The 26,041-nt window shown below is 42.5% G+C and overlaps 1 protein-coding gene across 2 annotated transcripts in view; it reads right to left on the bottom strand.

The window, feature by feature from the left end:
* sgcd (sarcoglycan, delta (dystrophin-associated glycoprotein)) overlaps positions 1 to 26,041 on the bottom strand; it is a 133,242-nt gene that overhangs the window by 88,448 nt on the left and 18,753 nt on the right. The window contains exon 2 of one of the 2 annotated variants that reach the window (XM_084564843.1): positions 16,323 to 16,508. In XM_084564843.1, the coding sequence (XP_084420969.1) occupies positions 16,323 to 16,508 (186 nt within the window). Of the gene's footprint in view, positions 1 to 16,322; positions 19,989 to 26,041 lie in introns of those variants that run through there. The other variant, XM_084564842.1, reaches the window with a different exon arrangement.

The following is a 26,041-nucleotide window of genomic DNA, read 5'->3' as shown; positions in this document are numbered from 1 at the left end:
GTGGTATAACCCTCAGAGTTTCCTATTTAAACCTCAACCTTCCCATAAGTTCCTTAGAACTGAAGAAGCTACTCGGATGAAATGTTTACCTCTATAAGTCCAGTTGCCTTTTTTAAACTAAGACAAATCTTTATTTATTTATTTCTGTTAGACAATATTTTCTGATAAATATGAATTTAAATTTAATTTATTTTTCTCTATTTTCAGAATAAAGCGCAGTACTTTGGGTATATATTTAAAACGATAAAGAAATATTTTGTCTGTTCAGGAGTTAGACAGTTATAGGGCCAGGATAATTCCTCTGATGGATAGCAGCACATGGAGGTTTGTTTTAGTTTGTTTATTACGCCTCTGATCGTTAGTTCCTGGGCGTTACACAGCAAGACCAGAATGAAATGATTTAAGGACGACACCAAAATATCTCTGAGCCTGCCCGCTGCTGCAGTCTTTGTCGTTTCCGTATGTTTCTGCGTTTTTATCTCTTCATGTGTTGTAATTATGCGTAATGTTGGATGCCTTGCAGCAAGCTAATTTTCCCATTAGGGGCTATAAAATCTTGAAGTTTAGCTTTATTAGTCATCCCCCGAGCGCCGAATTCATGAATTTATCCGACTCTGCCTCAAATATAATCAGTGTCTTCGGCTGTAACTCCATTTCACAGTTCCAAAATTCGCTGCATGCCTGTTGTCTCTCTCTCGCTCTTTCATTCTGCTCAAATGAATGTGAGCTGTGAAAACAGCCTATCAACGGCCTCCGCCTCCCTCCTGCCTGTTTCCCTGTCTCTGGTGACCTTTCAGTAAAGGCTGCTGGAGGTACCGAGGTTTAATTGTCCCCAATGAGAGCTGGTAACTCGTATCCCATCAAGAGGACGGGGTTTAATGCAGCCAGCGGTCAACTCTGTATTCTGTGGACCGGTGTCCAGCGTGGGCTGTTTGGATGCAGCCTGGGACTAATTCACTGGAGAAGACGTTGGACCAGAATGAAGAAAACGGTGACACCCTTGACTTTGGCTGTTATTTTATATTTATTTATTTATTTTTATCTGGTTAACCTGTTCTCAGAGCCAGAATCCACCTTTCTTTTAACCGTACCTGTCATATCATCAATTTGAACATCATTGCTAATAATTATGATTGTAACTTTCTCTTAAGCCTGATTGTAGGACACATGTAAAGTTGACCTGATCAAAGTATTACCAGTTAATGTTTTTCTATTAGAGACGGGACAAGTTCTGACACGTTAATGCATCCAGTGCGTTCACACGGACCTTGTCATTTAGACTTGTGTTGCACTGAGAAGCATGCACTGCTTTCTTATTTCATGAAGTTCTAAAATAGTCTGTCTGCAAAGTAGAAGGACTACTCAGAGTCTGGTAACACGCCAGTCTGGTTTAATTATGGGGCATGTTTCCACTGATACAGAGAAAAAGAAAATACCTCTGCAGACAAATGGATAATCCTGCAACCAATCAGAGCCACTAATTGAACTAGTGGGACTACTGTTTATTGTCCATCACCACACAGAGCCCACCCAAACGGCAGATCTTTGCAGAGTCAGTTTCCAAAGGAGACCAACTGTCTGCCACAAAAGAATGATGGGTGGTGATGTTGGGGATCTGTCTTCCAGGCTAGCATGTAGCATGATATCTACAGTGTCCCATTAAATAGAATGTGGGATTATTTGTTTTCTCCACCACGAGGCTAAACAGCCTTGTATTTATAGAGCGTGTTTGCACACATTCACACACCAGTGGGAGACGCTGAGAGCAACTCAAAGTCAACACTTCACACTCTAAATGATTCATCGCTGGAGTCCGCTAACTCGCTTTAGGCTCCGTTAAACCAAGAGGAAGTTCAGATTTCCCACAATCTGTCTCAGTGTTTCCACGTTGTCATTTGACACATCATCGTAATGAAGCAGCCACTTTAATCTCCACTTTATGTACAACTAGGAACAAATCAAATTCTTAAAAACATCTTGAAAAAGTTCATCTACTGATGAATAATGAATAAAACTAAGACATCAAGAATCACAGGCTCGTTATGACTCACACAGCTGGCGCCATGTAAAACCATCAAAGACCAGTAATATCAAGGCAATACTACGGAATAACAAGCAGTGAAAAAAAAATAAAAATAAGAATAACGTCCTGTTTTTTTTTAGCTGCATTCAGGAGTGTCAGTCATCATCACCATCGGCTGTCCCTGCTCTTCATCTTCTCTTTGTTTGACTCCTCTCTGCCCATCCCCCTTTTTTTTTCCACGAGTGAAACCCGTGAAAAAGCTTATCAATGTTGCTGGGAGGAAGGCAGGCTGCAATCAGAGGGAAAATTACTGCTCTTTCTCCTGTCGCTATCACCAGCAATCCTCAGCAGACCCAGGGATGTTTATCTACTGAGAGCCTTCAAATGCATCATGACTGAGCTGCTATCTGCAAAGAGAAAATGGCCTCATATTGTAGCTTGGTCCCTTTTTTTTTTTAATAATACTAATTGCACCTAAAAAAATAAAATAAAAAGTAAAGGTATTCAAAGACCTAACATTTTGCTCAAAGTCTTAAAAAAAAGGATAAAAAATGTTGATGATTTTATCTTCAAAAAAGATAACTGACCATTTCAGTAGCTGATTAAATAAGAAGCCAGCGGGCGGCTTAAGGAAGGAACTTTTCCAATAACTGGATGTATGTGTAAGAATTTTCATTATTGGAGGAAGTGAATGAAACGGTAGTGAAAGTGTTAAAAACTTTCTCGGTAGCATAAACCTCCACAAAACTTGACACTAAAACTAAAACAAAACGTCTCACGACACTTGAACATGGATCAGTATTATATTAATTACCCAAAATGACAGAAACCATCCTTTTTAGTGTTTTAGTTTGACCCAAGTCCCACCCACTAATATGGAGGGGGTGGAGCTTATGACCTATACTGCAGCCGTCCACCAGGGGGAGCTCTACTTGCTTTAGCTGCACTTTGACGGAGCAGTCATAGCGTTTTCTAGGTGGTCCAGACCTTTATGTGCTGCAGCTGCACATGAATGCCCTACATCATTCCCACAATGCAATGCTCAGCTAATGAAAGTGTCCACAGTATCTACCCTCAATTGATACACGAAGAAATTGCATTACACGTGGTGGAAGAGTCACAAAATGATTTGTCAGGGTTTGAAAACCCAATTTACTGCTCACTACAGTAAACTATTTATAGTGAATGAGGTGAACGAAGGAGAGATGTCACGGGCTGAAGAAAAATACAAACACCAACAATAATTTGCTTCCAGGACACCTTAAACAGTCTCAGACAGAGGTTAATAGAAAATGACACTGCTTTAAGGTTGACTGAAGACTCTCCAGCTGCTGCTGCTGCTGCTGCTGCTGCTCAGGCCCAAATCACTCTGTCCCATAAAACAGCTCAACAACAAGCACCACAGCTCTTTATATGACAGGCCGAATTTAGCTCAGCCCTCTCTGTGTGTGTGTGTGTGTGAAACAGAATCTGAGCTGTGTGTGTGTTTCTGTCCGAGCCATAAATACGGGTGACGCTGGTCTCTCAGATTACAGGCGGAGGTAAACATCTCAGTGGGTCTGAGGTCGTCTCCTGTACTCAGAGCTTCAGTGATGCAGCGTGGGTCATCACGTAAAGAGCGGTTAACGGTCAGGGCTCTGTGTCATACAGGCTGCACCCGCTAAGCGCTGTAGTTATAAAGTTCAGTCCTCCTGAGTGAAGAGCGTGAGCATGTACGTCTGATCTCCATCTCTCTACAGCTGCCTGCGTCCAGTTTATCAGACATACACATTAGAAAGAAAACATGTTCATGATGCATATTTGTTCCAAATATTCTTCCAAAACCCAACAAAGACAATCAAACTGTTTAGGCCTTGTGCATGTCTGTGTCTGGTTTGACTGTAACCCACAGACTGTAGGAAATGGACTCCATGACATGTGGGCCATGTGGCATGTGGAGCTCCCCCTGGTGGATGGCTGCAGTATAGGTCATAAGCTCCGCCTCCTCCGTGTTAGTGGGCGGGGTTTGGGTCAAACTAAAACACTAGAATACACTCAAATAATAAATTTCTTCTGTCATTTCCATTTTTATAACGCTGGCATATGTTTAAGTGATCTTGAAGACAGTCTTAATCTTTCAGAGAAAAATTGAAGGTATTTAAAGTACTGTTTTAATTTATTTTGCTTGCTAAACTATGACAACAAGCATATTTATTTTAAATTGCATATTCCAGAGCAGCATTTAAGAGATACACCGATCAGTCATAACATTATGACCACCTTCCTAATAGTGGTGACTCATCAGAGAATGGACATGGGCCTTCTGAGGGTGTCCTGTTGTTAGTGGGGGGGCCTTTGAGGGGAGGGGCCTCTGTGGATCATCCCACAGATACTTGATCAGTTTGGGATCTAGTGAATCTGGAGGCCAGGTCAACACCTTGTGCTGTTCTTCATGTTTTTTTTTTTAGTTGTTCCTAAAGTGTTTCTGTGTGTGTGTCTGTGTCAGGCTGCATCCTGCTGGGGATGGCTGCTGCCATCAAGGAGTGTCATTGCTATGGGGTGGGGGTGCCTGGTCTGGTCTAGGTGGGTGCTACATGTCTAAGTAACATCCACACCAATGAATGCCGGGTCCAGAAGTTTCCCAGTAGAACAATGAACTGCCACAAGATGGTTTAAATATTATATTATATCTCCTGTCAGTGGTCATAATGTTGTGGCTGATTGGTGTATGTTCCTAATGTTACAGTGTATTTCTTGACACCAGGTAGAATTACAGAAATCAGTATTTTCCCACCTGTTAGACCACAAACATTAAGGCCTGTAGCTGGACCCCACAGACCAGAATGATCCACTGCTACATGAACAGGTTTGTAAAATCCAACAGTCAATAACTAAAAATAAGAAATTTCACAAAGTTCTCGTCCTACTCTCTATTCTTAGTCTCGTTCAGTTCCATTCCAAGGAGGGATTCTGGGACGCTGGATAAATAAGCTCTGAGATTTTTTCTGCCTACACACAGACGGAGGATGGAGGCAGAAATCTCCGATCGTATTTATTCATCACAGCCAAACTCAAAATCAGGTTTCTCAACTGCTGCACAAATAGAACCTCACCTATCTGCACGGCACAAGAAGAAGCAAAAAAACTGTTGAATGCAGAGCGTGTTGAATCTCCCCGGGTCAAAAAATACAACCTTACATGTTCAGCTTTTCTTTCTTCTGGAGATGACAACAGCTCTCACTTCACATTCAAAGATTCCGCTACGACCTTGCCAAATTTCTGAATTTCTGAATTCTGTATTCAACAAACCACACAACATGAATAAACACGATCCGACAGCGAGCATTCAGGGAGCTGGGGAGTGCTGCTGGTTTGGCTGCAGAGAGGAAGGTCAAGCTCCCCCCAGAGGCCCGAAGAGACGGAGCTGTTGGCAGTGCAGGCCTCGCTAAGGTCCCTCCTGGGATTTAGCTGGAGGCCGAGGATTCAGGTTCAGCGGCCCGATGTGGAGCTGCTGCAAAACCTCCTCCTGCAGGATTCATCTCTTTCTCCGAGGAGGAGTGATCCGTATCGCACAGTCACCAGAGTTCACCTCCCTTTGCTTTAAGTACAGACTCCAGTGGGGATACGAGGTGCAGAGGATGGAGGGGCCTTTGTTTCTGTCCCCGTCATTACAGCAGGGACCAGGCTGCTCGGGCGTCTTGTTAAAGTGCTCTCTGTCCTAACAAAGTTAACTCCAGTCTATCAGCGTAATCAGGTTTAGTGAGTCAATCAGCTTCTATTGAGAGCTTTGAACATCCACTGTGTGTACTGTAATATGAAAGTCTGAAAGTCCTTTAAACCAGATTTAAATCACATTATCTAAATGCAGACTCTGCTTTAAATTCACTTTTAAAAAGTTTTTCATTTTTGCTACAGCTCCACTCTGCCTGTGTCTCCTTTTCACTTCTAATTTGTAGGAGTGGGTTTAAAAAGTTCTGATTCAAATCAGATTTTATTCCTCTGGCTGCAGACTAGTGATGCAAAACCAGTCTCATGAGACCAGACCGCGTGTGAAGGAGATCCAAAACCTGAGAGCTGACTGGATTTAAAAAGTATGAAAATGCAAAAGCACACTCACACCTACGGCCAATTTAGAATCACCAATGAACCTAACCAGCATGTCTTTGGACGGTGGGAGGAAGCTGGAGAACCTGGAGAGAACCCACGCAGACACAGGGAGAACATGCAGACTACACACAGAAAGGAACCAGTCGGCCTGGATTAGAACCCAGAACCTTCTGGCTGGGAGGTATCAGTGATGACCACCACACCACTGTACCGCCAGAGAACATGGTAAAGATGTTCCAACACATGTTCCCTGAGGGAGACTGTAGACAGGAGGAACTTAAACCTTCCCTCTTCAAAGTTTCCCAGCCGCCCACAGGGGGCAGCAGCAGCACTGACGCCGACACTTACAGTTGACAACTTAATGGAAAATGTGAAGCGACCTAATTAAGTGCAGTGTTAACTGGCAGCATTTGTTAACTCTTGGTTTTCTATTTATGCTGACTCTATTAACTTTTAATGACAGTTTCTGCCCCAAGCTCTCAGGTTCTCTGACCCTTTGTGACTGTGGCGTTCAGCTGAGGGCTCAGATGCTGCTGCTGCTGCTTTAGCCTCCAGAACTTCAGCTAATTTACTGGAAACATGTGACGCTCATGCTGCATGTGTTGGAGCTGGAGGTGAGAAAAGTCTGTGGGCTACAGGAGTGAAGGAAAGTCATTAACAGTTTCCAACAATCTACTGTAATTAATAATAATAATAAAATAATATAATCTTGTAGCAAATATTCTGTTGCCCATAAAGTTATAATAAAATATGTTTTACCTCTTCTCATGTGAGATTTATTCTTGACAGATAAAGACTATATTTTCTCAAACCTTTATTGATCAATCCCTTCCAGACATATCACAGTAAAAACTGAACCACAGTTAACCTTTGCAAACTGGTTAATTTAACAGAAAACACATATTCAAAGGGATTTCATGAATAAGAATGTGTACTATTACTCTTTCAAATGTCATTAATATGGCCGCCCCTGACACGGGTCAAGGCGTTAAGGCGTCCTGGCATACTGTCCACAAGCTTGTTGATGTTGTCAGTGGGTGGGACGTCCCACTCTTCAGTCAGATCCCAGGCTAATTCCTGTAGACTCTGAGGAATATTGTTCCTCTTATTAATAGCTCTGCCTAAGGCATCCCAGGTATGCTCTATAGGGTTCATATCAGGGGAGCATGCAGGCCGGGGCATCTGCTGCATCTCCCCAGCATCAAGATATTCTCTCACTGAAGCTGCCCTTTGTGCTCTTGCAGTGTCGTCTTGCAGCCGAAACCCTTTGTGCATGCGGGAGGCATTCCAGGATGTCCCGGTACACAACAGCGTTGATGTTTCCATCCAGCACCACCAGCTGTGTTCTTCCTCCATAATGAATACCGGCCCATACCATCACTGAGCGGCCCCCTCCTGGAGTAGTTTCCTGGACGCAGTCATCACGGAGGTTCTCACCACATAATCACATCCTTTGTCTTCCATCTAAACGGTCAAGGACATAAAGACACCATGTGGCCAGAGCCCATGCTGTACATGGATCTGTGCTTCATAGCAGAGTCAAGCAGCTCTGTGTTGAACAGTTAGGCCAGGATGCTTGGTCGTTCATCTTGCTCGGTAACAATGCTGAAGCAATCTTTGATTTACAGTTTGGTGGGAAACACTGATTCTGTGGTGTCTGCTCCACAAACGACAGAGGTGGCTCGCTGGCATCTTCTGATTTCTAAGACACAGACTGGTACTTAGTCGTGGTCATCCTGGAGATTTACGTGATCTCAAATGACTCTCCTTCGTTTCCGTTTGAGGATTTTACAAAACGCACTCTGTGATATTCCAAGGAGATCAGCAACGTTGGCTTGTTTGTGTCCGTCCTGTTGGAGTGCAACCACTCTTTGACGTCAGACGAGGCATAGCCTAGGGAACTGCTGTGTCAAATGTTGTTGAAAATTATACAGTCAATTCTGAAAACGTGGACCTACTGCATACAGACTTTAAGAAGGAAAAAAACAACATAGAGAATGTCTTGTCTTTATAAAACCAAACAATTGTTAAACATGAATTCGTTTCACCTGGGTAACTGGTGTCTCAGTATGTAATCACTGCACCTGGTCCATAATAAGGTCTCAACTCTCATCAGCATGAATCGAAGTGAATTAGAAAAAAAGAGTAAATGAACAAATATGTACAAAACAGCTTCAACAACTTCTTACAACAACAGATGCATTATTTAAATACAAGAGTAAGAATAAGTTCAACTGCCTCAAAAAGACGTGAACACGAAACAAATCTAAGAGTCTGCTTAGTTTGCTGTTCTGACCAGAGGTAGTTTTGGAGGAAACACGGCAACGGTCACCGTCTGGATCAGAACCAGAGACATCGGACCTTTGAACGTTATTTATCTTTCCTGCTCAGTGAAACTCAAGAAACAGAAACATCACAGACACCATGCTTACATGCAATGAATGTAAATGTTGATTTCTCCCATGCTGTCCTGCATTAACCGCTAGACCGACATGAAACCAGAAGCATTTATCCTTCAGATCCTTTCGTTTGTGAACGGACCAATCACACTCTGTTCTGGAACAAACAACCTGAGCTGAGCTGAGCCTGCTTAAAGAGGGTGGTCTCAGCCCAACAGAACAAAAAGCAGTTCACAAGAACGTAGTGTCAGAACAATGGACCGAACCAAGGTTAAATGCTGCACTGAAACAGTATTATGGAAACAAAATCAATGTGTGACAGCAGCCTTAAATCTACCTGATGGTTTAAAAGTGCCAATATCCCAGCTTTTATTTTGAAAGTTAAAGGAGGACTCTTCACAGGTCAAACAGGTAGCATGTCCTGTAGCATAAATACACTGTGCTCTTTAGCGTATATATCCTCTGTCTGCACACAGTCTGGTCCAGTCATTGTGTCCTTGTCTATGTGTACTACCGAGCTGTTGACCTGAGCTAACGCGCTCAAGGAGCCACTTTTTTAGAGCTCTTAAGTTGGACTTGACACCAATTTACGTAATAGCTTGAAATACAAGAGGATAGCGAAGTCCCAGATGGAGAAAATGTCAGGCAGTAATGTGTGTCAATGCGTCTGTTTGTGTTCTAACCTCCAGCAGCTGCATAAAGACGGTCTAAACATTTCATTCACTGCTGGACTGGAAGCCACTGCAGGGATGCTCTGTGTTTGTAGATAGGTAGAAGCTGGAAGCGCTGAACTCAGGCTAATGTGCAGATTTCACCATTGTAGTGATTCATGTACGCTGATGCATATCCTCTGCACTAAAGCCATATTAACTCATTGCTACTGCAACATTCAACCTGGGCAACTGAAACACAAGTAGCCAGCTTTAAGTACCTGGTCACACCTGGGATTAAAACGTGTCTCCACATGTGTCCCCAGCCTGCACTTGAGATCCAATCTCAGTTTTGGGCTCTGCATGCCAATACACACTAACCCTAACCCTAACCCTACACACAGCTGGAACAAGCTCTAAAGCCTCTGTCTCCACTGAAACCACATACATTAAGTTATTAGGTATTTATTTATCTCCGCTGTGACGTTTACTAGGTTAGAGACCCACGACAGGACCCCAAGGGTAAGTAAGGGGCTTTTACTGCTACTTGCCCCAAGCTGTTGCCTGGCTTGCTTTTCAACAAGCTGCATATCCAGTTGTTTGAGGAAGATGTGCATGATGGATCATAATTCCTACTGAGAAAACCAACGACACAAGCTGAAGATCAGTTGGTGAACATAAGTGTAGTCATCTGTCTTGAAACTAAACTTAAAGGACATTTGGACGTGTCAGTGGAGATGAGTCTCAGCTAAATTCTCCTTTTCCCAAAATCCATTTCAGCATGATGGATAAGTGTCAATGTGAAAGTCACATTAAGGTTTTAAAAACTCTTCAAATCCAAGTGCATCAACACATACTGAACATTTACATGTTTTTCATGTACACGTTGAGAAGTATGATAACTACACAGGTTAAAGTTAGTCCAAGGAGTTTTACTGCACATTTTTAAGTAAAGCAAAGTAAAGTAAAGTGCTTTGTTTGTTATTATACAATTGTACAACTAAATTCCATGGTCTGATGAAGGTTAGTCCTGAACCTCCCATGGATGCCTATCACCCATGTCTTCTGATGATGTGAGCCTGTTTTATAAAGGGCTCACATCCTCCCACACACACACACCTCACCCCCTGATGTCCACAGCTTGTCCATATTAATTATTCACACTTGTTTCTGTAACTGCAGTCGGAGTAAATATTTCATCCCTTCCTCCCTCCACCTCCTCCTACCTTCCTCCACCTCCACACCACACTCAAGCAAAGTTCAGCTGCTCTGGACGCAGGAATAAACCTTTAAAACATCTGTTGATCACATAAACATTCATGGGTTTCAAAGGGCTCAATGAGAATTTCACTCATGTCTCACAGCCTTAGAATTAATCTGAAGATGTCATGCTTAGCTGGATGTGGCATCCTAAAAATAGCTCTGACAAGGACGGTGTCATCTTTGATTGAAGCGGGACAAGATGTGTTCTCTGCGCCACGCTGAGGTTATAGTAAACAGAGGTTCTATGAATGATAATTCCTCATTAACCCTCAGTTAGAACAGACTGGCCCAATCAGAAGGAGTTTCCAATCAGGTGTAGAGGGTTGATCTGATGGGTTCTCTCTTCTTTCTGAGCATGGAAAACAACTAGCTGTTCATACAATCGTTAGAGAAGAGGAACGAAGCCGGAACTGTGGAGACATCTCAGTCATCTTCTACTCAATCAATTCAGTATCGTCAGTAAAGTTGTTATATTTCCAGCAGATCTGATGCCTCACAGCAGCAGAATCAACAAATGAGATATTTTTGATCAGTGTTTTGAGGACGTGTAGGCAGATGCGAAACAATACGACCCCTTGTGAATAAACTGAAAGACTGGCGGCCTGTCCAGGGTGTGCCCCACCTCTCACCCAGTAACAGCTGGGATGGGCTCCAGTCTTTTTTCATTTTTGCAGTTCATCTCACGAGCCAGATTGGACCGTGGAAATATGTTTGACACCCCTAACTTGGTCTAAATGGTCTTGTATTTATGCAGCACGTTTTTACCTATTGGTACTAAAAGCTCTTTACAGTCACAATGACACATACAACCACTGTGAGCAACTTCTTCTTCAAGGACACTGTGGCATGTGGTCCATGTACCTTGGGTCCAACCACTTACCACTCTACTGACTGAGATACAGACCCTCTGTCCAAAAAACTGGACTGAATCCATTTAGTACAGATGACTCAGTAGAACTGCTGGTTAAACTTCTATTCTTTGCCATGAACACTGACTGATGCAAAAAAAAAAAAAAATAATGTGAGCTAGGCAGGTTTTTGCTAGCAGCTCTGCAATTAGCATGCTTTGAGCTCAAGATCAACATGGTGGTTGCTAAAGAAAAGAGAAAGCTCATTGTCTCTGGGATGAATCGTGTGAGAGCTGTGAACGTCTGCACCAGTCCATCCAGCAGATGTTGAGATATTCAGCAGGATATGTGAAAACTTTGATCTACGGGAAAAAGTCACGGCGTCATTAGGCATCGTCCTCCAGGGAACAACGAACATCTGTAGATAATTTCATGGCAATCCACCCGGTGACTAATGAACAAACAGAGCGATGCTGTCGTCCCTGGAGCTGTGCTGTAATCGTGGCGTAGCTGGTTAATTCAATTCAATTCAATTCAATTTTATTTATATAGCGTCAATAACAATACAAATCGTCTCAAGACGCTTTACAAAAACCCGGCCTGAAACCCCCAGAGCAAGCCTGAAGGCAACGGTGGCAAGGAAAAACTCCCTTTTAACAGGAAGCATCCACTGACACTCTTCATTCATCAGGATCTCTTCAATTAGCAGGATGGAAGAATGGGCTTCACAGGGAGCACGCTTAAATGACACATGTGCATCATCTGCATGGTCTGAGCTTGCAGAAGGATTTTAGATTCAGTGTTGAGTCTCTAATTGTGTTGATAATGAACATCAGCATATTCAGAAGCAGGGGTTCCTTGGTTGATGATTTGTTTTTGAAGAACTGGCTAATGAATTGAACATTACAGAACTAATATAATAATAATAATAAAAACTTAAATAAATGAAGATTTATTATGATGTCCATGTGATAGCCAACATTTACCAGGACAGTATGCTAGAAACTCAGAAACACTAACAACTCTACCCTGAACTCAGACTGAAAGGAAAGTGTTGCCAGATACAGCTGATAGTTTCCAACACAAAAACTGTTCAAAAATATTGGATCAATATTTAGTTTCATACTTTTACCACCTAGACCGGTCACTCTACTGTAGTCTATCATAAAAACAAAACTAAAAAAAAAAAAAGTAACAATGGCCAAGGATAGAAATCCTCCAGCAACAAACTGCAGGAGCCAACCACCACAACTACTTTAAGTCATTTGAAGAATCATGTAGTCCACTGAATGACAGACTGAGTTTCTCTGCTCTTTAGAGAAAGGCACAAGCAGTGTGCATTCAATACTGCCTTGGGAACAGTAAACTGACTTTGGTTTTTGTAATATTTTCTGTAACAATCTTTGGTTTTCCTTGTGTTTTCTGTTATGATTGAGCTTCTCCTTGGTGTTTCTTGTCCTGTTTCACTTCCTGTCTGTGTTTTCCCTCCCTGGTTGTTCTATTGCTTTCTCCTTGTGTGTTCCTCCCGTGTCCCATCGACCCCTCTGTCCAGGTGTGTCTATACGGTCCTGTCTCTTATCTTTGTCCTATGTCAAGTCATCGCTGTGGAGTTTCCTCTGATGATGTTTCCTGGTGTTTTGGTTCAGTTCCCCGTGTCTCCCTGCATTCAGAGTTTTTGTCTAATTTTTGTTTTTTGGATTACCCTTTCCTACATTGCTTTTTGTTACCTTGAGTAAGTCTACATTAAAATAAACTTTATTATTTCAACCAGTCTTGCTTCCTCTTGTGAATGTCTGCATCTGGGTCCAAACACATCACCATTCAACACAACACAGATCGCCTTTAAAAAGCCAAAAAACTCAAACCAGCCCAAATGTTTGTTCACCATCCAAATGTGAAAAAAAAAATATATATATAAATATATATATAAAAATACATTTCAAAATCCTCAAATTGGACCTGAAACCACCAGATCTGGCAACCGGACGTCACCTGTGAGTGTGCAGAGCCAGAAACAGGAGCAGGTGTGTCATTTCCTGATTTGCTCTGAATTTAAATTCCTCCTTTCCAAACTTATCCACCACATTTTAGTTATTTTTTTTTTCCCCTGCTGCATTAAAAACATGACGCTGCTAGTGCAGCTCTCCGTCAGAACACACGGCTCAGCATCTGAGAAACTGCTCTGTGATTTATGTAGATCTCATATTGAAGCCCTGCTGTGAAGCAAGCCTCATGTATTATTCACACCAACAACCTTGTGTGTGTGTTTGTGTGTCGTACTCTGTTGCATCTGCTACGACTCATCGCAGGCCCGGCAGATTACTGAGCAGGGAGAGTAAGACATACCAGGGACAGTCAGAACCAGGACAAATGGAAGAAATAAATAAAGAGACGCAGCTAAAGCTCGTCATCCAAGAGTTTTAGAAATAAACTGCAGACATGGAGAATAACATGAACATGGTTTCATCATTAGAACTGTACTGACATAGTTAATCATCTGTATTTTCCACGACTGTGAATCCTCAGCTGCTGGTTTATCAGGATATAAACGCTGTGAATAATGAATAATGACGCAGACAGCAAAATAAAATAAAACTGATTTTAACGCTGTTGACCAAATATGTGGGAAAAACGTCCCACCAGTGATTTCTTAGCATAAAAAAATGGAGGCAAATAAATGCAATGAATCTACATAATGTGTGATCCTCAGTTAAAATGATTAATATCGGAGCAGCTTTGCAGCAAGCATGCGCTCTGTTTTATGCAGTGGCAGCACGACGCAGCTCAGAGAGAAGGAGGACGGTGACAGCTCTGGAGAGTGGAAGTTTTATCCTTTAGATCTTCACTTAGAATAAATGCACTCCTTGTGGAGAGAACAAATTGCTTTGGGATTGTTTTGTTTTTTTACAAGACAGAGACAAGCAGCAAAGGAGGAATGAAAAAGGAATGCAACTGTTGCAGGGATGAGTTATAAATCATAAAGTAAGCACTTCCTCAGGATGTCCAAGACATCTTAAAGTTTTCATCACTCAAACCTCTTGCAGAGGTCAGACACTATACACAGACTTTATCTAGGTTTTTTAGTCACCCAGGTCATGGTATGTACAAAATAAAAGATGGATCTATCCACTCTACTGGAATAAGTGATGTAATGTCTTCAAGTTTCTTGAAGATGTTTTGCAACTAATCCAAGCAGCTTCATACGTTTTAAACGACCAGAGCGTCTGTGGTTGTTGCTCATCAGAAACTTCATCCTGTTTTTATTCCCCAGTGAATGGTACGCTAATGACCCATTAATGTCCAAAGACTCCAGACTCAAGGAGTGAAAGGAGGAAAGGTATTCAGACCATGTTATAAATGGATGGCAGGTTATATTTCAGTCCATCTCCCCTTTTCAGAGATGTGTTCTCCAGTTTGGCATAGATGGCTTCCTTAACATGACAGAGAACCTTCACAGACATGTTTGTTTTACAGCAACTACAGAAGCTATCTTTTAGAAGCTATTTGACTACCTTACCAATAAAGAGTCAATGCAAACATGAGAAACCGATTAAATTGAAGAAAACTTTGCTATCGATGGCTTCCTTTACTCATTTACTCCTCTTTCAAACCATCTTTCTTCTCTGGCTCAAATTGTTGTCCTCAAAGAAAACCGAAGAGTGTCCCTTGTCCTTCAGGTGTCAGTGGACATCTGAGTCCTGGCTTGAAGAGCTGCCTCTCCTGCGCTGAGCCTCAGTGCGTTACTGGTTTTGGAGTGAACAGGAAGTCTCCTGAGTTTCCCTGATACTCCAGCCACATTGGAGATGGCAGTGTTTCTTGTTCTTGTCTTCTCTCTCCGTTCTGGGATCTCTTTTTGTGCTTTTTACAAAATCTCAGTTTGGATGTCCACATGTTCTGAGTGTTTGCTTGTTCCTTCTCGTTCCCTTCCATCCTTGTGGGTACAGTCTGAGCTTGTTGCTGTAGGGTTCAGATGAGACCCTGTTTGTGTTTCAGAGGGTGGTGGGAATCAAATCATAGAAGCTGCTCTGTGCAGGTGAGACCTCTTTCCTCCTCAACATTCACACTACAGTCTACAAAGGCCAGGCTACCTCTACTCATGACCTCTTACATGAACTCAACGTTATGTCCAGTATTCCTCTTTAAACTCTAACTCCCCATCAGTCTTCTAGAACTGAAGAAGCTGCTTGGATCAGAGTCCAGTTGCCCTTGTTTCGGCTAATGTTTTGGTTATCATGACCTGGATGACCTTTATTTATCGACAGTCAACACTCTGCAGCAACTGTTCGACCACATTACCAATGAACCATAAATGTAAACACAAGTAACCCATAAAATTGAAGAAAACCTTCATCCCTGAATTGCAACTGCAACAGCGAGCAAAACCTGACATCAGGATGAACCTGACATACTTCAGTTCCAAGTGTAAATTTTATCTGATGGTAGAACATCAAAGATAGATGGAGCTCTGAAGTAGGACAACTCAAATATTAACTGAAGAGTTCATGGTACTTCATTGAGTGTGGGTTCATAGAGAATATCTGTGTAGAAAAACAGAATATAGAAATATAGAAATGTGGGTACAATGAGACTAATGGATCCTTGTGCAGCTGAAACTCTAACTTGGTTCCTGTGGGATTCATTTCATGCCACAATTCAAAACTGCAAAAAGCTAAAGTTTCAAAGCAAAGTTTTTTTTTTTTCTTTTAACAAACATATGCAGTTTTCAGACCACCAAGGATTCAAACCCAGAAGAAAAAACTATTTTACAGGGAGAGCAATGACAAACACAAAATGAAAAGACTTTAACTCTGCTCCTGGAGGAAAGGGATTTGAAGTCATGAAGATGGATAACTCAAATATACAACAATTTCAAGGCACTGTTCAGCCCCTTGGAAAGCTTAGAAGCCTTTCAAACGCTGAGTTTTAACCTCTGGCATATTATGGTCTGTCATTAATCCTATATGATTCAGTGACCGCTTCATTCATGAGCACAGGCGTGGACGTTAAGGATCTTGTGCCAGATCTGAACAGCAAATAAAAAACAGCGACTTACTATGGTGAAGTTCATGACCTTTAGGATCCAGATAGTTAGTGCCAAGTTGATCAGGATCAGGATCATCAGCAGCAGGACGAAGAAGTAAAGGCAGCGTTTCCTCCAGCCGTATATTCCCACTTTGTACACTTGTGGTTTCTCTGAACTCTGGACATTGTTCCTATGAGTGCACTGTTCTTGGGTCATCTGCAGAGAGACAGAAAGAATACATGTATACATGAACATGTGAACATGTTGACCCACTGAGACGACTGTCACCGTATATTTTGGGCACCTTGGTTTGCACCAGCATTGTTTATTCATACAGTTGTTACTGGGTAAGTGAGCTGCTGTGTATCATTTGTGCTTCCCTCAAGAACACTACAGGGCATTTGCATAAAGTTAAAGCTGCACTAATTGATGTTTTGGCAGTAGGCAGTAGCTGCAAACACATTAACATCTGTTAACTTCTAATGGCAAAAGTATTACCAAATACCTGGATCACATCCTTCAAATGAAGCAGCATTACTCTGCATTAAAGTCCAATAGTTATTCCTCTTTTAGCTCCTATTTGGTCTTCTCTCTGGAAGTGTTGGACTGCAGTCGTAAAAACAGCAACCATCTATTCTACTGTGGCCTTCATGTATTCAGTCATTATTGGAACCTAATGGACGATTATTTGAAAACTTGTGGACTTCTCTGCCTGCACCTTTTTTTTTTTTTTTGTGGCAGAAAGTTGATCTGGAGTCTCTCTGTTGGAAACTGATTATGCTCCAGCAAAGATCTAATTGTTTGGGCAAACGTCCTGCAGTAACAGAGAGAAGGAGGCTGAACATCAACTATTTACTTAAGTTATTAGACCTTTAGCTGCAGGACACGGAGAAGGCTTCAGAAAAATACTGCCTTGTTTCAACCTGGCTACACTATCCCATCTAAGAACACGCTGTGGAGTACTATTAAATGTTACTGATGGTGCTGAGGTGCTGCCTGTTTTTATACAGACTATACATACACTATATTACCAAAAGTATTCGCTCACCTGCCTTTACTCATTCTATGAACTGAAGTGCCATCACATTCCTAACTCATAGAATTCAATATGATGTCGGTCCACCTTTTGCAGCTATTACAGCTTCAACTCTTCTGGGAAGACTGTCCACAAGGTTGAGGAGAGTGTTTATAGGAATTTTTGACCATTCTTCCAAAAGCGCATTGGTGAGGTCACACACTGATGTTGGTCGAGAAGGCCTGGCTCTCAGTCTCCGCTCTAATTCATCCCAAAGGTGTTCTATCGGGTTCAGGTCAGGACTCTGTGCAGGCCAGTCAAGTTCATCCACACCAGACTCTGTCATCCACGTCTTTATGGACCTTGCTTTGTGCACTGGTGCACAGTCATGTTGGAAGAGGAAGGGGCCCGCTCCAAACTGTTCCCACAAGGTTGGGAGCATGGAATTGTCCAAAATGTTTTGGTATCCTGAAGCATTCAATGTTCCTTTCACTGGAACTAAGGGGCCAAGCCCAGCTCCTGAAAAACAACCCCATACCATAATTCCTCCTCCACCAAATTTCACAGTTGGCACAATGCAATCTGAAATGTACCGTTCTCCTGGCAACCTCCAAACCCAGACTCGTCCATCAGATTGCCAGATGGAAAAGCGTGATTCATCACTCCAGAGAACGCGTCTCCACTGCTCTAGAGGCCAGTGGCGGCGTGCTTTACACCATTGCATCCGACGCCTTGCATTGCACTTGGTGATGTGTGGCTTGGCTGCAGCTGCTCGGCCATGGAAACCCATTCCATGAAGCTCTCTGCGTACTGTACTTGGGCTAATCTGAAGGTCACATGAAGTTTGTAGCTCTGTAGCAATTGACTGTGCAGAAAGTCGGCGACCTCTTTGCACTATGCGCTTCAGCATCCGCTGACCCCTCTCCGTCACTTTACGTGGCCTACCACTTCGTGGCTGAGTTGCTGTTTTTCCCAAACGCTTCCATTTTGTTATAATAGAGCTGACAGTTGACTGTGGAATATTTAGGAGCGAGGAAATTTCACGACTGGATTTGTTGCACAAGTGGCATCCTATGACAGTTCCACGCTGGAATTCACTGAGCTCCTGAGAGCGGCCCATTCTTTCACAAATGTCTTGTTTCACAGTCTGCATGCCTGAGTGCTTGAATTTATACACCTGGGGCCAGGCCAAGTGATTAGAACACCTGATTCTGATCATTTGAATGGGTGAGCGAATACTTTTGGTAATATAGTGTATCTGCAGCTCACAGTATGTAGCACATGAGCTGTCTGTTCTCAGCAGATGGATTCAGGTCAACAATATAGATTTCATTGATGCAAAGCATTACTTTCTACTGGGTTTATATTAGTGGCGTCATCAGAGACTAGTCGGTGTCAACTTGACTTTCATCACATAGCAGTCAACTTGTGTCTGAACTTGTGCATCCCCTACAGTGACAAACTGAGCGCCTTTAAGTTCATTCTGGCTGGTAATTAATACTAAGGATGCAAACCTTGACCTCGTGTACTTGCAGTACAGACATTGTGTAACTGGGACAGCTGAGCATTTGATGACACTCATGAAACACATTCCAGGACACCTGGCCTGTACTAAGTCCGCACAAAATAAAACAAACGGGGCAAGAACACATCTAGGTATTCACATCCAGTCAAGACAAGAATATTGATATCGATAACTTTGATTCCAACAAAATGACTTTTCAGTTACATGTAGAGGCATTTTTTTTAAATCTAAACAAGCCTCATAATGACATCCAGATGGCGGCAATGCACGTAGAACAGTTAATAGCAATTAAAGCATTTGTCAAGAATAACTTAAACGCTTAATGTCACATACGTCGTTGCTCTGATTGGTTGGAGGACTATCCAGCTGCGTCCAGAGGGATTTTTTTCTCTGTATCTTTTGAAACACGCCTCATAATGAAATTCAAATGGCGTGTTACCAGACTCATATTCTGATAAGAACTGAGTCTGGCTACACCCAGCTATCTCTGCAGAGCCTCTGTGGAGAATGACCTTACGATAAGAGATTGAACACATTAGTACAAATAACACATCGTAAATATTCCTCTCACACGCTCTGCTCCAATCGGCTGTGATGCGCCACTGACCAGCCACTCGGTTCTGCCACAATGAAAGACAGTTTAGTTAGCAGTCGCATTGATTGATTACCCCATAAGTGGTCTATAACTCCATTTTACCCCCTCTACCCTGTTGATGTGCTGATAGTGGCGATTAATGATGATTCTAATTGTCCGCCTGTGAAGACGAGGAGGCATTGTTCACTCCTCATGCCATAATAACGGCCTAATAACTCTGTGGAAAAACACAATTTACTGTCCGCCGTGCTTTGGAGTGCGTGCCTCACATCACCAAAGCCAATCGTTTTTGACAACCACACACATTACTAGCTAACTGAAACAAATGGCACAAGACAGGGCCCCTGTGAAAAAGAACTGAAAGCTCCAGACGAGACTCCAGTCAGCAAAAAAAATAAAAAAGTAAATGGGAAATCTCATTGTGTACAGTCGGATTTTCATTTCTGCTTGATGGGAGACGCAGAGAAATGAAGAGACGTATCTTTGGACAGAATGAGACCAATGAGAGTCAACACGTCTAAAGAATAGAATAAAACTGTCGACTGTCAAATTTAGATTAATAAACTTAATGTTGCATGAACTTTTACCTGGATTGAAAGTGCACGAAAAAGAAACAGCCACATCGGTGACCCCTGATGTGGAGCTTGCAGGTTTCTGGATGTTTCTTTGACATGCTCCCCTTTCGTTAACCTCACCTATAACCTCCTGAGGGTGTTCACACCTGTCTTTTACATGATGAGACCCCCCAGATCTGATCTTAATGCCAGCTCTGATTGGTCCCTGTATGCCCACCCACACTTATAAGTGTTCACTGGCTGCTATATATGTACAGTATGTGGATGTATGTGATTGGTTGTCCTGATGCCACATCAGTATGCCCAGCTTGCAGGTTCCCCATCAGCTTACATGTACATGTGCATCTACATGACTGGTTGTTTTTGTTTTAAATGATTTTTTCACTTCATACATTATTTAAATAGTCCTTTTGCCGTGTGCTTCTCTGTGCTGGCTGAAACGAGTCGCTCTAATAAAGTTGATCCATCTCCTACAAGTGCTGCTTAAGTCTTGACCTTTCTACAGTTGAATTTGTTTACAACACAACGGTTGTGATTGGCTGTAGGACTATCCAGCTGGAGTGTTACCGGACTCACATCCTGCGAAGAGTGGAGCGTGACCATGTAAGGCTGCTGGAATACTAGCATCCATGGAAACACAGCCAATGTGCTAAAAGAAAAGCTGCTGCTGGTGCCAGAGAGGGGAGTCACCGAAATCATGATGAATCATTCTCTATATCAAAACCCACTTTGATGGTAATGTCTGTGGAGATGATGTCAAACTTGATCCAAGTGAAGAGTAAGTGTCTCCTGTTCGATCACATCCTGGTGTTGTTTCATAATCACAGATTCAGATCAGAGGTTGATCTGACAGTTTACCAGGAGAACACGATTCTCAGTATTTAGTTCAGACGCAAACACGAATACAACGACAAACAGCCACCTGAGCCAAAAGAAGCCCGGGCTGTTTGATCAGCTCTTTGGCAAAATCCTCATAGAGAGCCCGCGGCCTGTGAGTGGGGATTAATAACGTTCCTGATCCCGCATCACACTTTTCTTTTCTGTTTCCATCTGCAAACACCTGCCACGGCAAAGACCTTCCAAATACGGCGGCGAGTCACGGCGGACACACAGCGAACACACCGCTGTCTCGTCCAATCACCTGTTTGAGCACGATCCAGCTCAGCTGACAGGGATCCGGTGACATTTGTTTACATCAAGAAGCTCGATTATGAAAATCACACACACACACACACAAAGACCGGCGGACAGGTTTTCCATTTCCTCCCTCTAGATTAGCTTTTTTTTTTTCTCGTCTGGTGTGACAGGCTCAGATAGCTGACCCCAAAACCGATATGAAACGAAAACTTCAAAATGAAACAGATTATGTCAGTAAAATTCGGTAAGCCGGCGGTGGTGAGAAAATAGAAGAAACAAGTCTGTGAAACATTAAAGTCTTGAGACAGAGCACAGCACTGAATAAATCCCTGCAATGTGAACAGAAAGTTTTTTTTGTTTGTTTCAGTCTGCATTTATCTGCAGGTTTTTAATAGGACAGCTTACAGTAAATACTGGCAATTTGCTGCTCTGGTTTAAGCAGGTGTTTTATCAGAGGACAGAAGTTAGGATGCCTCTCAAATTAACTGCTAACTGTTTTTATTCAGAACTAAGGTACGGTCATAAAAATGCAATTCATTGAAACAGATTTAAGGCTGCTTTTGTGCAGCCCTCAACAAATCTGTTTTACAAAGATGGAATAAAGTGAAAAATGTCCTTGACCGCAGACACAAAAGAGCAAGAAAATAAATACAAACAAAGCAGAGTGCTGTGGAGCTGCCAAGTTTCTCCAGGTGTTGTGTAGATGACGGCCTCAGCTGCTTGGCAGGAGAGCAACACTCACAGCGACACCAGCATCGAGTCAGATGGACGAGTGTGTAAATGTGTTACTTTTCAGGAATGGCCTTACGTTATCAACACACTGTGCATCCATCGGCTGCTGTGTGAATTAAATAAATAATAACTTGACACATGTGATTTCAGTGAGTGAGAAAGACTTCACAGCTTGTTTCAAAATCTGGATCATGTCTCCAAGTCAACCAGCAGCTGTTGATGGTTCTGATCCAGCGGTAGGTAGAGATCCATTAGAGACAGCAGCTGCTACAATATTCTACTGACCACATGATGGCGCTGCTGATTTACAGACTGAGATCAGATCTCAAGTGCTGGCTGGGGACGCATGTGGAGACACATTTATATTAACACCAGGTGTAATCACAGGTACTTGAAGCAGACCACTTGAGTTCGGATGTCAATGCAAGGTCTGAACGTGGGGCCATATTTAAACGGCGCAAAAACAGGCACCACAGCGCTATTACACAGGAAGGTTAGCAGTAGCAGCATGCTAGCGTAGCAGTAGCAGCATGCTAGCGTAGCAGCAGCAACGGCTCCTCTGTCTGTATCTCCACTGGATGCGTTCAGGAACAGTACTGGTTCGTTGGACCAATCACATAATCTAATAAACTTTACATATTACAATCACAGATACTAAGTTCCAACTACATTTGTAGCTGGTTTGTGTGTTTGATTGGTTTAAATGTGGTAGTTTCATGCAGTGTCTGTCAAAGGCCGACCTCCAGTTCTTTAAATGTCCACTAGAGGCTGGCTTCAAAAGAAAGTCTGTCCCCACAGACCTTAATGTCAAAAAGTCCGACCAACTCTAGCCAAGTCTTCCATTCAATTATACAAGGATTATCATCTTCATCTTTGTCTTCGTCTTCGTCTTCGTCTTCGCATCGCATCGCATCGCATCGCATACCAGCTCCCACTCTGAGTCAAAGAGATCATAAAAACCTGTGGTTGAACGCTATAAACTGAGAGGACTGGATTGGAGGATTGCTAGCTCCCCCTAGAAAGTTAGCTAACGTTAGAATAATGAGCTACGCTGACACTTTGATAGCTACACTTCATATTTTGCTAAACATAACACAGCTAACAACATTTTGCTATTACATTAGCCTCTTAGTCATTAGCCTGTGTGACTATTATATTATATTAATGATAACTTTTTGAAGTAACACTCTCAGTCCTGGCGAGTGAGTAACCGTAAATATTCAGATATTTAGAGCTTGCGATTTCTTCCACCACTGTCAAAAACAAGATGCTGCTAGTCCGTGTTAGCTAACGTATTCCTGTGTATTGTTTTCCCTCCAGCTAAGCCCCGCCCACTAAAAATATCACCATGGAACACAGAAGGGATCTATATCCTACGGTATGAACTGCTGCAGCCCTCAGAAACCTTTCAGTGCTTCATTAGAGAAACTATATTAAATGTTTATGTATAAAAAGAAATCTTAGCTCTCTTGGAAGTAAGTGTGTTATTTTTATGGACTATAAAATATATTATGTAAGTAATAAAGTATGAGAACACTTAATAGACAGATGTTAGAACATTAATCAGAATCCAAACACAATAACGAAGCTAATGGTTTTAGAACTTTGATTATAACTCACAAATGTGCTCGTTGTTTGATTGTTTTTTTTTATTCCTGCACACAGACCTCACAAAGTGTATCACAAATCAAATAAATGTCCTGCAACAATGAAATATGACTGTCCCCTCCCCTGTGCTTTCTCTCAATCAATGCACAAAATGTACTGATAGCTTTCCAATAAACTCCTGGGTTACTGGCCTGCCGAGGAACACAACGAGGTGTGTGTGTGTGTTAAGAAAATGGAGCTGAAGAGCCGGTGAGGAAGAAAATAAGTGGCAAATTGGAGGCAAATCAAATCATTGGCCTTTTTGCCTCCACTGCTGTCCAATGGTGCCACTTTGCACGGCCAACTATTCATTCAGAGAGCCTGAAGAAAACCCAATAGTCCAAAAACAAAGTCTGTCTCTGATTAGAGAGAGAAATGAGGTTTTACAAAATGTTATTGGTCATTCCTGCTGCCAAATGGCCAGGCAGCTCCCCATTAGGACTTTTATTGACAACATGTGGATCAGTACCAGGACCCGACGGCTGCTGCCAATGGATCAGCCATTAAAGGGGGCCGCATGCCTCAAAATACAGAACATGGCCGACAGCCAGAAGCAGTTTGCTTGCCAACGGGTGGGTAAACAGACAAGTGGAAATGAAATGTGATCAGCTGACAGAAAAGTTGCTAAACATTTCCCTCACTGTTGGTCTGGTTTCATCAATCCTAAACCAGTGAGTTTACAGATCACTTCATGCTAACAGCTAACAAGTCTTCACCTTCTCTAAATGACTTCTTAGCTCAGCCTCTTTGTGTCAAGTCTGTTTGTTGGAATTTCTTCACTATATACACAGGCCATGTGTGGGTTTTCTTTATTGCATTGTGCACCCACGCCGGCCATAAACAAGGAGCGAGGAGTTCCAGTGAATCGCTTTACACCGCTCCTCCATTGCTATTAACTGTCCTTTTCCTTCGTCTGGAGAGCCCCTCGACTTCTTTTTTTTTTTAAATTTATTGTACGGCCGAAGCACCAGAACCTCAGTACGAGTATTATTTTTCCTTTTATAACCCTCAACAACAACATCAGAGAGAAGCACTGACGCGGGGCAAACCAGTGGAGGCAAAGGGCAGGAGGAATCTGATGAAACTCTGATGAAAACTGCCTCAGACTATTAAACTAACTCAACATCAGTCCATTCTGAAGACAACCTCATCAAATATGCAAAATATATTCAACCAGTGTTTTAATGCCACTACTCTTTGCCATATGCTGCCGCATATAATTACTGTCTTTCATTCAGAGAGCACCATGGAACATTAAAAAGCTCTTCTCAGATATGGAGACAGATAAAAGACAAAGCGAGTTGACAGAAGATGGACTCCTCCAAATGATATTAAACTCTTACTGAATACAAATGTTTCCTGACTGTCCTTAGCAGAATGACAGATTAACAACTAATAATTATCTTTTCCCAACAAGGACCTTTTGTGGTTGTGAATTGTGACTTTTTTCTGTCCTCAAACAACAAAAGTTTAAGTTATGATGCGTCCATCTGGTTGGATAGGCGAGTTAGTGCAGTGAAGTAACGGTATCAAACCATTGTGAAGAGGGATCTGGGTTGTAAGGCAAAGTTGTTGATTTACTAACAGATCTATGCTCCAGACTTATGACCATGAACTTTCAGCAGTGACCAAAACAATGGCACTGAGGATGAGGATCCTCTGTAGGGTGTTTGGTCTTCAGTCCTAGAGATAGGTGAGGAGCTCAGACCTCTGAGGTACAGTAGAGCTGCTTTTCGTCAATAGAGACTCGTTAGCGTGGGTCAGGCGTCAGGTGAGGATGCCTCCTGGGACCCTCCCCTTGGAGGCTTACCGGGATGGAACAACACTGGAAGGCTTATATATCCTGAGTGGCCTGGAAACGCCTCGGGATTCATCATGAGGCTGGATAGCTGAGCTAGGTAGTGCTTATAATGCCAAGGTCACAGGTTTGAGTTGTTAGAGAAGCAGCTTTGGGAATGTAAGGTCATGGGTTCACATCCCCCTGTGTCCATGGCTGAAGTCCCTTGAGCCAAGCATCTAACTGCTGCACAAGTGGCAACCCACTGCTTCCGGTGTTTGGCTGCTGTGTTAACGAATAGTTGGGTTCAGTTCAGAGAAAGACTCCATGAGGGATTAATAAAGGGTCAACAGAGGTCGACATTTTATTATGAGACGGAGCTTAGACTTGGCACCACAGTCTGACTTTATATATGCAGATGACAATGCATGAAGGGGCGGGTAAAGTAGTAGAGCTACTTCCATCACATAACTCTATCTTTGTCAGGCGTACATGTAATAATAGTACAGTCATAGCAGTCACAGATTACCAAGCTACCAATCATACGTGTTGCTTTGGAGGGAAATAAAAAACTACACCTTCTGCTGTTGATAAGTTTGGTCTCACTGGTTTTAATTGTTGTATTTAACGTACTTTAGTGACCTTTATTCTGAAGTACAACAGCAGTCCTTCCTTTTGTCCCACTCCCTCATTAACACAGAGGCCACTTCCTCAGCGCAGCACTGAGCACGCTCCATTGTCGTACA

Source organism: Chelon labrosus (assembly GCF_963514085.1).
Source record: "Chelon labrosus genome assembly, chromosome: 17".
Taxonomy (NCBI): Eukaryota; Metazoa; Chordata; class Actinopteri; order Mugiliformes; family Mugilidae; genus Chelon; species Chelon labrosus.
Note: the sequence above shows the minus strand (reverse complement) of the source record. Positions and strands in the feature narration are given on the sequence as shown.